General features: G+C 38.4%; 1 protein-coding gene across 3 annotated transcripts in view; it reads right to left on the bottom strand.

The window, feature by feature from the left end:
• Positions 1–17233, bottom strand: part of caskin1 (CASK interacting protein 1) — a 140239-nt gene extending 123006 nt beyond the window's left edge. For all 3 annotated transcript variants that reach the window (XM_028454423.1, XM_028454424.1, XM_028454425.1), the window contains exon 1: positions 17146–17233. In XM_028454423.1, the coding sequence (XP_028310224.1) occupies positions 17146–17233 (88 nt within the window). The remainder of the gene's footprint in view (positions 1–17145) is intronic.
• Positions 17234–18586: the final 1353 nt, after the last annotated feature.

Genomic DNA, 18586 nt, shown 5'->3' with positions numbered 1-18586 from the left:
TTACATTTTTTTGCTGATGGAAGAAACTATTTCAACGTGTATAGCCGATTATCAATTATCAATTTTAAACCCCTGAATTCAGATTTTTAGTCTAACAACAAGTCCTTCCATTTACTAACTTTACTTTTATTACCCCATTCCATTTCTACTGTCTCACATCCACCACTCTCTGTTTGTCCCTGACCCACTAAACATTAAGAAGGATGTTATTTTTGGTGCACGTTTTTGTGCAACTCAGTAAAATCAAGCACAGAAACCGTTGTCAGGCAGTAATAAAAATAGGGCCGTTTCATTACTATGTTACTCTTTCATCACTTCCAGTGTTTCTTCAGCCCTCCCCATCCATCTCCCTCACTCCTCAAAAAACCCAAACATTCAACTCAGGCTTTTTTGACTCCAGAGGGGTGTTCCATAAAGGAGGGTTAACAAACTCTGAGTCTATCCTTAAACTCTGGGTCAACATACCCCGCGATGGGAAACTCTGGGTATTGGATACCATTACAGCTGGTATGAAGTGGGTTAATCAACCCTGAGTATGTAAACCTTGGGATACTCAAGTGCATGTGCGTGATAAAAAGCCATCATCAATGGATCGACGATTACACAAACTACCATGGTAACCACCCTGATGGGTGAAATAAGCCAGTGTTTGAGGAATATGAGCCTGTTCTAAAGGTCCGTTCACTAAGAACGCACCTTCAGTGACTAGAGTAGCTTAAATCACCCGTGATTAGTCACGCTTTTTGGTCACTTCATCACTTTATCACTTCAGTGACGTAACGAGAGGTGAATAATATGAATAAAATGTGTCTGTAGAGACGTGGCAGCAGCATAGGATGGCTGCATAGCGAGCCCTCCCGTTACACTGGCTATAAAGACAGTGACTGCCGTTTGATATCAAATCAATTATATTGATTTTTAATGTATGATTGTCGCCAGAGTCATCTCAACGTCTAAAAAATGTCAATAAAAAAAACTGAAACAGGACGCGAACCCGTGACCTATCGCTCTGAAAAGTGATGTCATAATACACTGCGCCATGATAACTTCGAAGTTGCACGATCTATAGATCAAACTCAAAAGTGGATTAATTTAAATTGTCATCTCATCCTTTATATTATCCACAGGTCTGTATTCAGTGAACTTTACTACAGACATCAGTAGATGTTTTAATGCAGATCAACCTCTCAGTGACTTTCACTTAATGATCTGTATCCACAATGTTATAAAGAAAACTATCGTTTGCACAGAAAAAAAACCGTGAAGCAACACATTAGTAATGATGTGAGCACATCTGTGGTGTGTGATGTTACTAATGTGTTTCAGAGAAAAGTGTCAAGGTTCATTAAAGTGTTCAAAAACGGTGTTCAGGTGGGCGGAGCCAGGTAGAAACCCAGGGTTTCTTCGATAAAACCTGCCAGCGACCAGGTTTAGTTCACGAACACTGTTGCCATGGTAACATACCTCACGTTTAGGAATGAGATACTCAGAGTTTCCCTCATTTGAGCCTGAACATACTCGGAGTTTGAACATAACCTGCTTTATGGAATACCCCTCAGGATATCTCTGCCACCTATTCTCTCCGTCTCTGTAGCTCCCATCGCTATTCCTGCTTCCCTCCAAGCTAAAATATCCATCAGCCTCTCTCTCGTTGCTCTGTTCTGTAATTCAATCATGGAGGCAGTCACTGGCAGCGGGAGCCGTGAGCAATGATGTTTTTTGGAGGAAAACTCACGGAACCTAGGAAACCCATCCACCCACGTTCTCATTATTCCCATCATAATATCTTGCACAACAGTTAAAATATGAACCTTGGGAATACAGTAAAATCTTCCAGGCCGTTTTCATTGTCCTTGATGTGAAAGCGACTCCAAAACACTGGAGTGTTTTACTTTGTCTTACTTTGTATTGGCGAGGGATCTGTAGCGACAAATGGAGCAGTTAGAGAGCCTGAACAGTTTAAACACAGCCTCAAACAAACGTTAAAATGACATCTCAGAGGTACCGGAAACGAGAGGAATTGGGGCGGGGGGGGGGGGGGGGGGGGGGGGAGGGGTGTGCAATCCATTATTAAATGGGGATATACTGTATATCTCTCCTAGTTTTACCCCTTGAATTATCAAAATCTTGACGCAAGTATACATTTATCAACAATTTGATATTATTTGTTATTGTAAAGATAAACGAAAGTAATGGAATTAACTTCCTGAAACAAAAATAAATATAACTAAAACTGCAAGCAGTTATGAAAGGGGGCCAAGCCTTCCCGCACGACTCGGCCCCCAGGTTTCGGAGCCTATGGAAGTACGTCACGAAGGACGACGGGCTTGGGGGGAGCGTCAGGACACAGGCCATTGTGCCATTTGCTGTGAACAGGTGGATTTTGGAGTTGTGATTTAAAATGGGAAAGTTACAGGCCAAAATGCATTTGCACCCATTATAGCACCACCTAGTTGCGCACTTTTTGATATGGGTGGTCTGTGTGCTCTGCCGTATATACCCTGTGAATTTCACAGCCCTCAACACAATATTTCAGCTGAAGTAAATGTTGGTTCTTGTAATAAGCCACGCCCACTTTGACCAATCAAGATTTACTTCGAGATATGGCCTCAGGAGCAACCCAAAGTCATAACTTACCAAATTTGGAAAAAATCGGTTTTGCCAATTAAGAGATATACAGTAAATTTCCCATATTTGCAGCGCCCCCTAGTGGCCAACATTATTCCAGTTTGGCTCACTCCCACAGTCACATGCCAACCAAAGATCTCAGATTTGGTGTTGTTAGCATTTATTTTGACCGAGATATGCAACAATTCGCGTTTTTATGGCGAGCTAGTAGCTAGAAAACTTTACTTGTTAATAATTTGCGCATATTTTGACCAAACAAAATTCTTTACTCAACTTTAGATCAGTGTCTGAATACTGACTGGACAAAAACCCCAAGGAGAGGGGTGGTGTGTAGCTCAGTGGGTTGAGCGCCCACCCCATGTACGGAGGCTATAGTTCCTCACCTGCAGCCAGGTCCAGGTTCGATTCCCGGCCTGGGACCCTTTGCTGCGTGTCATTCCCTGCTCTCTCTGATCCCTTTCCTGTCAAGCAACTGTCATATAAAGGCCACTAGAGCCCAAAAAATCCTTAAAAAAAAAAAAAAAAAAAAAAAAAAAAAAAAACCCCAAGGAGGAGTTGGAAAAAGTAGGTTTTCCAGTTTTCGCAATTTTGTGCCAAGGAAATGGGCATGGCCCCGCCCAGGTGATTCAGTGCTATTCAGTGAATCTGTGGAACTTAGGTTTTTGAATGTGCGACATACAGTGTGGGAGTTATAGGCCAAAATGCATTCACCTCTGTTATAGCACCACCTACTGGCGGCCATATCTGAGTTTTTGAGTCCAAGGTAAGCTGAGGGGTCTGGACCAACCCTCCAAAGGGCACCACCCGCCCTTGCACAGTTTATCCTACAACAGCACTTTTACCGGGGGAAAAATAAAAAATAATAAAAATCTGAACAATTACAATAGGGTTCCCAGCGCCGCTGGTCCTGGGAACCGCGTATGCATACATACCAGGTCCATTTTTGGCATGATTTTTGGAGGTTTAGTATGTCAGTAATTACACCAAACTAGGCAAAGACGATAAAACTGAAATAAAAATGATATACCCTGACACAGTATTTGGGAAATTTTGAAAAGTTACGTTAGCGCACCTTTTTACGCATGCAAACCTAACAGTAATGTTCACACAAAATCCTTCTGGATTTAATCTAAATGCTTTTAAACAACATTCTTATTACTTTAACTTTAAAAACAATTCATCAATGATTTCTAGGAAGTTCATCTTTTACAAAACAGAGTCTCAGACGTTGATTTGACTCAAACAACATTGGGTTGAGGCCAGTGAGGGGGGAAGGATGCCAAAAACATTTTAACTTGAAGGCAAATTACTGACGTCTGGATCTATTTAAGTCTTAAGATCTATTTACTCGCAGAAACAATAATGCTTCTCTGTTGCGGTTATGACAGAAATCAAAGATTACAATCTTTATAACACAAAAAAACATTAACATTTATACAACCTTCAAGTTTAAATCCATCACTGTTTTTTACCTTAAGTTTAAGTAATCCTACATTTAAAATCTAACCTCTGTCTTCTACATAGGGTGAACATATTTTGTTTTCCAAAAAAGAGGACACTTGTGCCGACCTCGGCATACTATAAAAGTACTAGTTTTCTTTATTCCACCTTGTATTGACAATATACTGCAGTATATCAATATGTTTTTATAAGGTGTAAAATACAGTTCTCTCTTTATAACAGAATTTTTAAAAAAATTCATTTTTTTTCCTACATTTTGCATCTTTTTGTTCCACATTTTCCACTATTGTTTGCCACATTTGACCTTTTTCACAATTTTTTTTGCCACATTTTGCATTTTTTCACTATTTTTTGCCACATTTTGCCCATTAAAGCTACTCTTTGCCATTACATACCACCTGGTTTGGCCACTCTCGACTGCTTTAGGCCCATTTTAGTCACTTTTCACTATTTCTTGCCCCGTTTTTGCCACTTTTGGGCATTCTTTGGCCACTTGTTACTATGTCTGCATCCACTCGCTCATTAAAAAAAAAAAAAGTAGTGGGCCGGTCGGGTCGAGGGCCCACTGGGACGATGCTCAATATGCCAGATGGCTCGTCTCACTCCTGGTACTAGCTGTAAAAAACAACCAATTAGCTTTCAGCAACTGGTGGAATTTCTCAGATGGAGCAAGTATTAGCGGAGTTACAGTATTTTAAATCAACGAGTTCCCGGGATGTTTTCAAGGTCCCTGGGAAACCTGGACAATTTCAATAATTTTTTAAATATCCCCGGACAAGACGTGAAAAGAGGACACGTCCGAGTGGTCATTGGTCACCCTATTCTACAGTTCTCTAACAACAGTTTTGTCAAAGACAAGCAGATGCAATTTAAAAAAGTTCTGCCTACAACCCTCAAATCACACTGAAATGAACTGAACCAAATCCTAACGTCGCTGCAGCTGAAAAGCATCAGTCTGAGCCCATTTCTCTATGATGGAGACTCTGGCTGATAGTACATGAAGCTTCCTCCATGCCTGCTCCTTTGTGAATGTGCATTGGCTTGGATGCAATCATCTGCTCCGCTCTGACTGCCAGACTCGCACGTCAACACAGACAAGGGCGAGGAAGGAAAAAAAAAAGAGCGAGTGAGGTAGGGGAGGAGGGGTTTGTAAATGTAGAAGGGTTGCAGGCATTTGCATCTCTCTCTGTGAGGAACATAAAAGACAACGAGAGTCGGATGGGAACACGTCCAACACTCCTGGTGATGAACAGACAGATGTCGCGTCAATTTTGAAATCAAACGGAATAATAAATAAATAAAAACATCCAAACAAACCGAGAGTTGATTTTTTGTAGCATACGCTACAATCAGATCTCACGTCAGGTCTGAGCTTGTGTACGCTGACACACATTCAGAACAAATCTAAATGGAATATTCAAACTAAATAAAACTAACTTAGGCTTTTTAAGGGATTTGTTAATTTATTTTAATGTGTTATTTTATTGTCTAAAGCGTGCGGACAACTGAAGCTGATATAAACAATATATTTCTGTGAGTCTCTCCAGAATCTCTGCTGTGAAGTGGTACCCAGCGGCGCACACAGGGGGGCAGACATCACCTTAAATGAACACTGCAAAACTATACCTTTCAATTCAGTTTTTTACACTTTTAAAAAGCACATCTTTTTTTTGCTCCACCTCAGATGTTAAGATTTCCTGTCTTTTCTTACTAGTGTTTGTTTGACCTCAGTGGGCGGGGCCTCTGAACCAGGAAGATTTGGGGCCGTAACGTGTTATTGACGATCGAATTCAGCAGCCGCATTTATCAACACCAGATCATACGGTATATATGCTGGGAATGCGTATGTCTTGCCGTTCGACCAAATGTGTGAAGATTTGCACCCGTTTTCACGCAAGGTTGACAAATGAGGGCCATTGCGTGGCCTGAAAACCTCAAAACATGAAGCTTCATCGTGGATTCACATCCGATCCATCAGAGCAGGAGTGTCAAACTAAAATTAGTTCAGACGTCACAAACAGCCCAGTCTGATCTTAAGTGGGTCGAAACACAAAAATTCAGCATTTATTAACGGGAAAGCTGAACATGAATCAACATTAATCAATAGTGTTTTTGCACTTGCTTCAACACGTCAACATGTGAACAACTACTGTATATATAAAATCACTTAATAATCTCCTAAGGTGTGATTGTGTGAAGCATTCAGGTACAGACATCACGCACGCACACACGCACGCACACGCGCACGCACACGCGCACACAGAGAGAGAAAAAGTGTTATGACCTCATCCTACAGGTTGAGTGACAGCAAACTGACGAGAGTTTTCCAGATGGTGCCAGATGTGCATGTGTTGTTAATTCAAGCCTGTGAGAGTTACAGTAACTGCACGTGTGTGTGTGTATGTGTGTGCGCGTGCGCGTTTATATGTGTTGCAGGTAAATGCCGACTGCATGTCTGGCTGGCGTTTGAATAAATGAGTTACAGGAGAACAGAGCCATTACAAAACACACATCAAACCAACCTCTGTCTGCTTCTGTCTGACACACACACACACACGCACATGCACGCGCACACACACACACACGCACACGCACGTCATTGAATCTCAGCTGCACTCCTCCATCTCTGCCCTGATGTCAGTGTTTAACAGATACTGTTTGCATAGCGTTGCTTCTAAAATGTCACATAATGCTTAATAAAAGCTGCGCGCTGCCCTTGTTTAGCTGCAGCGATACTGCAGCAGTTGGATAAGCTGCGTTTAAACGCCTCTCGTCTACAGAAAGGAACGGATACGTTAGTTAGAGGGAGTTGTAGAGCTGTCGGTGTGTGTGTGTGTGTGTGTGTGTGTGTGTGTGTGTGTGTGTGTGTGTGTGTGTGTGTGTGTGTGTGTGTGTGTACATCTGCTGATGATGTGAAGGAGGAGAGAAAGGCTTTATTAATAAATGATGTAACCTTCACAGCACTAAAGGACTGTGTGCAGCTCATGCTGGATCAAATACCTGATAATGAGTTTAATAGTAAACACACCTCACATGGTCCAAATAAACACACTGTGAGCCTAGAAAACAGAGGCAAATGATGGATTTCACTTCCTGAAATGGAAATTAGAAATACTTTAAAGATCCCAGGGGAGAATATTGTTATATATATATATATATATATACATACACATAAAACCAAATTAAGCAGAAATTGCCATATGACATGAAATATACTAGGTTACCTGGGCAATATATCTGTTTACGCCTATATCAATATCTTTTTATTCTATAGCTTATTTCATTGGTTTCATTGGTACCCCCTTTCTCTTGTTTCTGAATCCAAATAACACCTTTGTCTGACGACAATATTTTGCTCAGATATCTATGAAAAAAGACCTATGAAAACACCTATAGAGCATAATAATGAAATGAATGAGTGGTAACACACATTTTAAAGAATCTCATTGAAAATAAACAGTATTTATTGGATTTATTTCTATAGTTTTTATCATTTCTGGTCATCTCCCACCTGGAGACTGACCCTTGTATATTCATTTCATGTTCTAATCAAGATCATTTTCATCATCACTATAATGACTATCATTTTTAACTGAAAATAAACATCATAAAACCCCATATTTTATTGCTTTCATTTGTTAATTTTCCACTTCCTCTCTCTCTCTCATAAGACCCCCATTTGAGAAACACTGGCTTATTTTGTTTTAAAATACTAGTTTTAGGAGTCATTGCTTTCGTTACTTCTCAAAACAGCATGAATAGCTCAGTTAGATGGAATTCTGAGTGCGTCTTAACCCAGACCTTCACCTAAACATCCACACTACAGAACTTACTCACACGTGCTGTCCCTTAGAGGACAAAAAGCCAAAAGCTTGCACATATTGTGCAGCTGTTTGTTAATAAATGTAATCCTGAATTGTATTTCTGGTAAGGCTTTATGGAGTTAAAATATCGAGATCTATATTGTGTATCTCTATTTTGAGGTATGGGTTTTAGTCCGTATCGCCCAGCCCTAGAATATACCCTCACATGCAAGTTTTGGGAGAATATCATGCATTTCCACAACATTTTTCATATATAAAACATTGAACTGGGTGAAATAAACATTACAGATAAAAATCTGCAAAAATTTCTAATCAATTATTTAAATAGTAAATTGCAGCAAATACTGTAACAAAAATGTTAATGGCATATATAAAATCAATGTGGTTGAGCTGCTGATTTTGTTTATTATATACTATATATATATATATATATATATATATATATATATATATATCATAATCTGCATACTACAAGCCAGGATGCTGCTACTTTGGCATTTTACCATGCGGTTCTATTTCCTCTGCTCCTTTGATAAAAGGTAAAGGAGGTCAATTTGTTTCCTGTGTCTGAATGCAAATGCTAGCTTTTCCCAGCACTAATTCATCTGTGTCACAGTGAGAAAAAAATAACGGCTGTGAATGCGTCGCGATTAGGGCTGAACGATATGAACCAAAATGACAGTTTTATCTGAAAATGGCGATATATGATATAAATCTCAATATTTTCCTTACTGAAAGACAATTCTGGATTAAATTTGCTGATGCCACACGGGCACATTTATTAACCAACAGCTGCACAATATGTTCCACTAGGGATGTAACGATTCACTCAACTCCCGATACGATTCGATTCACGATACTGGGTTCACGATACGATTCTCTCACGATTTTTTCATTTACAAAATGGGACTGCAGACAAATTTGTTTTTTGGGAAAAAAACTAGAAAACACTGTATTATTTTCCTTATATTTTTCATTGTCAAAAGAATTCCTTGATAAACTATTCAAAACAATGCAATTTAACTAAAAATAAATCTTGAATGAAATAAAGGAATAATACAAATGAAAATGAAGCCTATTAATTTAAATTCTGGTTCTATAATAAACAATGCAAAACTGCATAATAGTTCTTTTTCTTTTAAAAGTGCAACTGAAAATGTATTTTATGCCTTAACAATTGGACTTTAAAAAAAAAAAAAACGATTGCACTGATTTACGTCATATTTGTTTGGACCAGCAGAGGGCGCTGGTAACACAGTGGTCGGTTGGCATGCAGATATCTTGCAGTGAAGAAGAGAAGCTATGCTAGCAGACAGAGCTAATAGAAAAACGTGACTTTTACAGATATTCAAGTAATATTACAGATATTCTTTCGATGCTAAAGGGGTAATGAATCATTTATTAACATATTTAAGAGTAGAAGGCGGCCAGAAAGAAAGTATTAGCAGACTCCGCCCGCCGCCAACACTTCCGGATAGCGCCCTCTGCTGGTTAAAAAAAAGTACGGCGATTCAATTGTCAGAAAATCGATATCAACCGTGATACCTATGAATCGATTTTTAACTGCCTTACGATTAATCGTTACATCCCTATGTTCCACTTTTGGCTTTTTCTCCTCTAAGGCAGTGGTTCCCAACCAGGGGTACGTGTACCCCTAGGGGTACTTGAACACATTGTAGGGAGTACTTGGAAACATTGATGAATCTATTTCCAACATGCTGAGTCATTTTAAAGCCTATTTCAGACACTGTAAATGCTCATCCAACAGCTTTTCCACCTGTTGACAATAAACTGCATTAATGAAATAAACAATATTGTGGCCTTAATATCCTACTAATTGATACTAATGTGTTCTGCACATCACTAAAAATTGAGGTAAATATATTCTCTGCTAAACAATAAATTTAATGCACAAAATTGATATTTAGTGTGCGTTAAACGTACAGGTTGACATTTTCAAGCTATTAACAACATGTAAGTAAGACAAGAAAGGTTACTAAATTGGCGTGACGAAGGGGTTCTCCTCATCTGAAGAGAGGCCTCGGGGGTTACATGAGACAAAAAAGGTTGGGAAACACTGCTCTAAGGGACAGCACGTGTGAGTGAGTTCTGTAGTGAGGCTTGTTTAGGTGAAGGTCTGGGTTAGGACGCACTCAGTAATCCATCTAACTGAGCTTTACATGCTGTTGGGAGAAGTAGCAAAAGCAGTGACTATTAAAATGTGCATTTTAATACACAATAAGCTATAAAACAAAAATATATCAATATAGCTGATATTGTAATTTTCTATGTCGCAGAAACAGACATTTCGATATATATCTTTACTCTCAATAGGCCTAATAGAAACATGAAATTTGTTAATGCAATTAACAGTTATTGAGCACATTTAGCATAATTTCGGTAATTAGGGAAAGACGACGAAATGGAAACAAAATGAAAATTGGGTAAATGATGAGAAAATGGAGAAATTGGCGGCACTACACACCTATCATCCTGTTTTTATCTGTGGTTTTTAGAATACAATAGCTAAAATCAATAAAACCATACACAACACCGTTACTGGTACCCTTTGTGATGAACTGCACATCTGTCCAGGGTGTACCCCGAGTAAGCAGGAATAAGCTGCAGCACCTTTAACTGGATAAGCAGGCGACATAAACCAATAGAAATCCACTCACAAGTTAAAGTAGAAATGTTTACACTGCTTTAAACTGTGGATTAGTTTTGTGGTCAGGTGCCTCCAAAAGGGTCACAAGATAAATCGTTGTGTAACTGAGAAAAAAATAACTACATCAAAGAAAATCCTGCAGCCAAACACATTTTATGAGGATTTAACTCTAGTACGGTTACACACACTAACATGGAAACAGTTATGATGAATAAAACCCTGCTTTGTTGCTGTTACGAAGCAGGCAATTAAAGGGAAAACAGTCAATATCACTGATATCAAAAACATGGATTTAATCAGCTTATTGCTTAGTGTTGACCCTTTCTGGGTCAATTACATTTTTCAGTTACAATTACCCGTGCTCAGTAAAAATTCAATTACGTTTACAGTGACTGGCATTTTTTTTTTTTTTAGGATTTTTTTGGCTCTAGTGGCCTTTATATGACAGTTGCTTGACAGGAAAGGGGTCAGAGAGAGCAGGGAATGACACGCAGGAAAGGGTCCCAGGCCGGGAATCGAACCTGGACCCGCTGCAGGTGAGGAACTATAGCCTCTGTACATGGGGCGGGCGCTCAACCCACTGAGCTAAACACCACTCCTGACTGGCATTTTTTACCCATTATAACTAAATTACAATTATTTCTTCCCTGAAAGTCAATTACAATTTTGTTCTCAAGTACTAAAAAATAAAAAATAAAAAATTTAATCACAATTACTGAGCCTGAAATAAACAAATAACCTAATAAAAGTTAACCGTCCTCTTGTGTTAGCATCTCTTATGATAACTGGTCCTAAATCAGCTGTAAAATACACTAAAAACAATTATCTATCATCTTGTTTTTTTTTTCTTATCTATTAGTTATCTTGTTAGGCTTCCTAATAAATGAAAATATAGGTTTTAATATTTTTGGTGTGCGCTTCTGAGCCTTTTTTTGTGTCAGTATAATCCTAGATTTATTTATTTATTTATTTATTCATTAATTCATTGTTTGTTCTGTTCTTTTCGGTCCGTTTTGTTTTATTTTGAAATGTTTTTTTTTTTTAAATGCAGTGTATTTTTGATGACAGTTGTCAAAATTACATTTTGTTTGTTAATTAATGCAATAAAGTATTTAAAAAGTGGTCAATGGTAAAATGTGTGAAAGCTTGGTAAGGTATGAAACATATTTCAATAGTTGTTAACTACGTATGAGTAGAACTAGAACATGGTTCCCCAGTTTTGTGTTGAATTGATAATAATTTTTATAGAATTTTCATGGCAATTAGTTACAAAGTAAATTATCTAAACTCAATTACAATTTATTTACGATTACAACAGCAACAGATTTTTTTTAAACTACAAGTACAATTTTAATTACACCATAATTACACAAGACACAACCCTGGTTGATATACAGTAGATCCAAACATCACAGTCAAAATAAATCAGAAATCCTATAAGACTGAGAGTGATTAAATAAAGCAGAGGAAAAACAATATATTTTAGGTTCTAAAGGAAGAGTTGGTGAGGATTAGCTGCTTCCCTCCGAGGTCCAACGCTCGCTAACACTGAGAAACGTCCCACAACACGTCATAAACACATCCTCTCCTCTCCAGGTGCTCCAGGGAACGTCTTCCCAGGGTTTTTATTCTAAGAGGGGAAAAAAACTCTTTCTAATGAAAAACATGCTGTGATCCTGCAAGCACTGGATGATTGTTGCACAATCAGCAGTTTGCACTCACAAATTTCTGCTAACAGCAACGACACACGCACGCACGCACTACTTTGTCTCTCAGCTAGGTTTTTGCATCATTAGTGGAGCTTGCATGTTCTCCCGAAACATGTGTGAGGTTTTAGTATCTTAGTTTCCTCATGTTACAGTAACAAAACATGTTGGATGGATGGATGATGGAAAAAAGGAAAGATCAATATGGATGAATGAATGAATTGATAAAAGGATAGTTGGATGGCTGGATGAAAGAAACGAAAGATGGATGGATGCATGGAGGAAAAGAAAGATGATGGATGGATGTATGGAGGAAATGAAAATAGACGGATGTTTGGAGGAAAGATGGATGGATGGATGAAATGAAAATGGATGAATGTAGGAAAGATGGTTGGATAGATGGATGAAATGAAAATGGATGGATGTTTGGAGAAAAGGAAAGAGATGATGTATTGAGGAAATAAAAATGGATGGATTTAGGAAAGATGGTTGGATAGATGGATGAAATGAAAAGGGATGGATGTTTAGAGGAAAGGAAAGATGGATGGATGGAAGGATGTTTGGAGAAAAGGAAAGATGAATGTAGAAAAGGAAAAATGGATGGATGTATGGATGGATGGAGAAGAAAAAAAGAAAAGATGGATGGAAAATGTGTGCACTACTAATTGTGCAGCCCTACCTTGTGCAATCGTTTAGATTTACATACACATGTACACCTTGTGAACATAAACGGTCCATCTCATAAAAGTGCAATAAAAATGTACTCCATAAATTGTTATTTTTTGCACCATAGTATATACTAGTATAAACAGTATATACTTAAGGTTATAATTCCTTGTTTTAATCAGAAAAAATTTGGTTAAAAGTGACCAAAAATGGTGTATAAGGTGGTGAAATGGGATTTTTAAAACCATAGAAATTGGTTAAAAGTTGCAAGTTAGAGCGGCCAAAAACAGACAGAAAAAGTGGTAAAAAGGGTTTAAAGTTTCAACAATTAGTTTAAACTGGCAAATACTGGGCATGACAAATCGTGAATGTTGGTAAATTGGCAAAAATAAGCATGAAATATGGTGAAATGAGGCTAAAAGTAACAATTATGGGTCAACATTAGGTGGAAAAGTGGTGGAAAGGGTTTATAAGTGCCGAAAAAGTCTTGAAAGTGGAAAAAATGCATTGAAATTTGATGGAAAAATTGTCAAAATGGGAGGAATTAAGCAAAAATGTATTAAAAGGAGCAAAAATATGGCAAGAAAAAGTGATGAAAATAGGTTAAAATATGGCCAGTTTGGGGTAGTTGCTGAAAAATTGTAGACATATAAAGACAAACTAAATTAGACGAGCCTCACCAATCACCGTCAGTTGCCAACTTTTGCAGCCAAAGCTCAAACTGCTCAAACGAGACAAATATTTTTGAGACAGGGAAGCGATGTCCTAATAATCTGCTGTACCACAGAATGATCCATCATCATCATCATCATCATCATCATCATGCAGCTTTCCCTTTGTGCTGCCCACACTGTGGAGTGGGCTGTGGGAGAGCAGCAGCAGCAGATGATCAACCATTACAATAGGTGGTTAGAAACGCTGCATTGTGAATAAAAATGACAAAGTGAACATGATCAATGAGTAGAATAGAATAAATTGATAGGTCCAAATAAATACCCAGGGTCCTACTGCCCCCCGTCTGTCCTTTGAAAACTGGGGAATAGTTGCCTACCCAGGGTACGATTAACCCTTGTGATAGGGTTGCACGATGGCCAAAAATGATAATCACTATTATTTTGATCAATATTAGGGTGTCCCGATCAGATATCGGTCCGATATCCACCTGAAAACAAATATCCGTTTTTTTTTTTTTCTTTCCCTAATTCATTTTTTATTTATTTTATTCAATTGTAGAATACTGTAGATATTAGGTTGAAGGTTAGAATGTATGTAACCAATTATTTAATAATAAATGGGTCAGTTTTTCTCATACCTACTGTTGCTGACTATTGTAAAGTAATAAAAGTATGTATGATTCATGCTGATATCGGATCAATATTGGTATCGGCCAATACGCAAGGCTGAAATATCGGTATCATACCAGAAATGAAAAAGTTGCATTGGAACATCCCTAATCAATATTGTAATAAAGATTCTAATCACAAAAATGTATCATGCTTGAGGGGAAAAAAACAACAAAAAAAAAAATCACCTAAATCATATTTTCCCTTTATTTTGAAGGTAGAGGCTTTGATCTATTAGGTATTATTGAAAAAGCATTATGATAAGTCATGATTATAGAATATAAAAAAATATGTGGTTACAATGGGGGTCAATGGGGCAAATTTGGTCACGAGGTTTACTAAGTGCCAGTATGATGCATAATATATCTCCTTTTCTATTCACTTCTAATACACAGGACTTTGGAATTATGCAAATAAAAATGTAGAAACAATAGTGGCAACATTTCATACAGCTAGTCTTTAAAATGACCAGAATGTTTACAGCCAAACAAATAAAATCCCCCAAAATGTTACTTTTGGTCACAAAGATGATCCGAGCGTTATAATACTTATAACTTTACAAAAGTTTACTCAAAACAAGATAAAAGGCAGTCATACATGGCTGTTAATTTTTAAGTTTCACATTAGTTAAGATTCAAATTAGATAGAGACTCTGATTTTCTGTGGTCACCGGAAAATGGACGGAAAACGTGGATTTCACGTTCTGAAACAAAAAAAGCAATCAATAGGAAGCCTTTTTTCTTTAGCAGAAATGCCTCACGTAGATGTTTTGTCACAATATCATGTATTTACATGATATTTTCCCCAGAAAACTGTGGGTGAATTTCTGACAATGTTATATATATATTATGGATTTAACAATTCACTGTCAAAAGAATCCCTTGATAAACTATTCAAAACAATGCAATTTAACTAAAAATGTATCTTGAATGAAATAAATAAATGAATAATACAAATGAAGAAGAAGCCTATTAATTTAAATTCCGGTTCTATAGTAAACAATGCAAAACTGCAAAATAGTTATTTTTCTTTTTAAAAGTGCAACTAAAATGTATTTTGTGCCTTAATAATTGGACTTTAAAAAAAATAAATAAAAAACAGTCATTGCATTGTATTTACGTCAGATATTTGTTTGAACCAGCAGAGGGCGCTGGTAACCCAGTGGTCGATTGGCATGCAGATATTCTTTCAGTGAAGAAGAGATGCTATGCTAGCAGACAAAGCAAATAGAAAAACGTGAATTTTACAGATATTCACGTAATATTACAGATATTCTTTCGGTGCTAAAGGGGTAATGAATCATTTATGAACATGTTTGAAAGTAGAAGGCGATTCCGCCCTCCGCCTACGCTTCTGGACAAGAGAAGGATAAATAGATAAATAGGTAGGTTTAAAAAAAGTACTGCGATTCAATTTTCAAAGTATCGATATGAACTGTGATACCTATGAATCAATTTTTAACTGCCTTACGATTAATCGTTACATCCCTACATCTAAATGAGGAAAGATGGACAAACTCCTATACAAAATTCCAGAAATCTAAATAGACTATTGGAATAAGGCCTGCACGATTATGACCAAAATGATAATCAAGATTATTTTGATCAATATTGTAATCACAAATATTTAAACAAACAATAAGTGTAGAGTTTACAGTGCAAAATGTAGCTTTAAATAAGAATAACACATTCATTTTAAAAAAATTAACCCAAGAATTTAAACTGTACCAAAGGCTGATCTCAGGCTAAATGTACATTTTACCGACGATTGGGTCATTTTAATCGTGGGAACCAAAATTGTGATCACGATTAAAATTTGATTAATCGTGCAGCTCTAATAGGAATGTAGTGCTGTTAGACATGTCATGTGAGGTCGTTCAGACTTGTAGCCATTGCATCTTCTTCAAAATATGTTATAACAACATTTTTTTTTTATTAAAAATGTACATTTGTAGATATTTTTGCTTAATCGTTCAGTTTTCTAAACACGAGGCCAGACTATGACAGGCACTGGGCCAAAAGTTTGACACCCCAGTACTAGTAAACATCACGTGTAGTGGTTTAGAGGCTCCGCCCTCCACCTGGGAATCTACCCCAATTAAATTGGGTTTCCACCCTTGAATGGAGGAGCAGTGACTAGAAAAGACTAGAAAATGCCAAATGTTATGGGTTCATTGCCCAGAGCTCTGTGATATACTGTATATATCGATATAGATAATATTGTCATTTTCTATATCGCCAAAACAGAAAACTAGACAGATCTTGATTCTGGATATATTGCCCAGCCCTAGTAAGTAGTAGAATAGAATGAAAGATGCAGGTTTTATTGCTCCTTGTTGACGTTGGTGTTAATGTTTAAACCTCAGCAGCTGCAAGTTTAATTATATCATATCTCAATGGGATGAGGCAGGGTCACCCAAAAGATTGCACGCACGCACACACACACACACACACACACACAAGTTCTTTTTTTGGCACTTTTGTGGATTCTTGAACCATTTTTTTGCCACTTTCCATCCAAATAAGCTACCTTTTGCTCATTAAAATTGCCCCGTTTTATTCCCTTTTCCCTACATTTTTACCCTTTTACACGCACACACACACACACACACACACACCTGCAGTGATCTCAACCAGGGACTGTCAGTCTCCCATCACACCACTAATCTCCTCAGATCCATCCTGGTGGATCCTGAGGCCTCCTCCTCCTCCTCCATCGGTGAGGCCCTTCAGTGGCAAACAGCCCGCGTTACGGTGTAGGTGTGCGCGTGCATGTGTGTGTGTGGTTGGTTTAAAGCCCAGGAGCATCACAGGTCTATCTTGTGGCTGAATAATGGTGACGGTTCTTACTTGCTTTGCCCTGCCTCTGCAGCAGCTTCTGCACCGTGAGCAGGTCCTCGGTCTTCACCGCCTGCAGCAGTTCCTGGTCCTTCCCCATCTTTAGGCGCCTTTAATCCCGCAGCATCCCAGCAAACCACCGCCTCCCTCCCGGGGCTCACTGACGGTGAGACCCCCCCACCTCCCTCTCCAGTATAGGGTGAGGAGGAGGTGACAGGGGGCGCTCTCAGGTTCCCCCCTCTCCGCCACACACCGTTCTCCTCCTGGATGGATCCGGTACCGCGACCAGGGGCCCTGCTGCGGTTCTTTCTCTTCCTCCTCCTCCTCGTGCTGCAGGAGCCTGGTCGGTCGGTCGGTCGGTGTCTGTGCTCGTGCTGCGCTGAATCCGCGACAAACAACCGACGGAGCGCGCGGAGGAGGGAGAAGCCTCGCGGGGCTCACACGCTGCACGTGAACGCGCGTGCGTGCAGTCAGTCAGTTAGTTAGCAAGGGCGTGCGTCCGTGCGTGGAGTAGAAAGACAGACGATCCATCGTCCCGCGTGCTCTCTGCGTAGCGTACGGTAAAAAAAACAAACAAAAAAAAACGGTGAACCAACACATGCACGCGACCGAGCCCCGCGCGCTCCACAGCTGGCCCAGCTCGTGGCTTGTACGGCTCGTGCTGCCACTTTGGGGGCGTGGCTAGTAGTGGGGTGCTTTATGTATGCGGAGGAGGTTTACCTGGGATTACACGGAGAAAGGTGCGAGTTCGATTCCACTGACAGCAGATAGATAGATAGATAGATAGATAGATAGATAGATAGATAGATAGACTTTCATTGACAAATCTTACAACAAAATTTGCAGCAGCTTGTAAAGTATGGAAGTAGATTTGTGTCTTTATTATTCAATCAAAAAAGAAAACATTTCAATCAAAAAATTGTTTTGGTCTCAAATATTATTGTTTTTTTCTTGATTGAAGTAAACATTTTTTCATTGGAGTGATTTTTATTTATTTATTTATTAATAAAGACACACATCTACCTTCATAAGAATGGTGTTACAACACAATAAAAATAGAATAAATAAAAAAACACACAAATATCTACTTAAGAAGAGTTGTTAGCCTAAGAGCTAACTAGGCTTATTGTGTGGTGTTTGCATGTTTTCCTTGTGCTTGTTTGTGCTTTTTCCGACCACTCCAATTTCTTACGTTAATCATGTTAATGTATTAGTCATCACACATAAAATTAGAACCCAGTTAAAAACTGGCTCATAATTTATTGACATCATATTCCTGCCAACTTTTTGGGGTCTTTGTCAAAGTTTCCAGCTAAGTCAACAAGCCCAATGTCAGATTCCATAATGATTGTCCATGATGGGCAGTGGGAAATACTGCAGAAAATGATTATTTTTACCCACCCTGGCTCCTTTATTTAAATATACTCTATTTGCCCTTTAAAGATAGCATGAC

This window comes from Gouania willdenowi, chromosome 8 (assembly GCF_900634775.1).
Source record: "Gouania willdenowi chromosome 8, fGouWil2.1, whole genome shotgun sequence".
In the NCBI taxonomy this organism is placed as follows: domain Eukaryota; kingdom Metazoa; phylum Chordata; class Actinopteri; order Blenniiformes; family Gobiesocidae; genus Gouania; species Gouania willdenowi.
The sequence above is the reverse complement of the archived record's forward strand: the minus strand, read 5'-3'. Positions and strand labels throughout refer to the sequence as shown.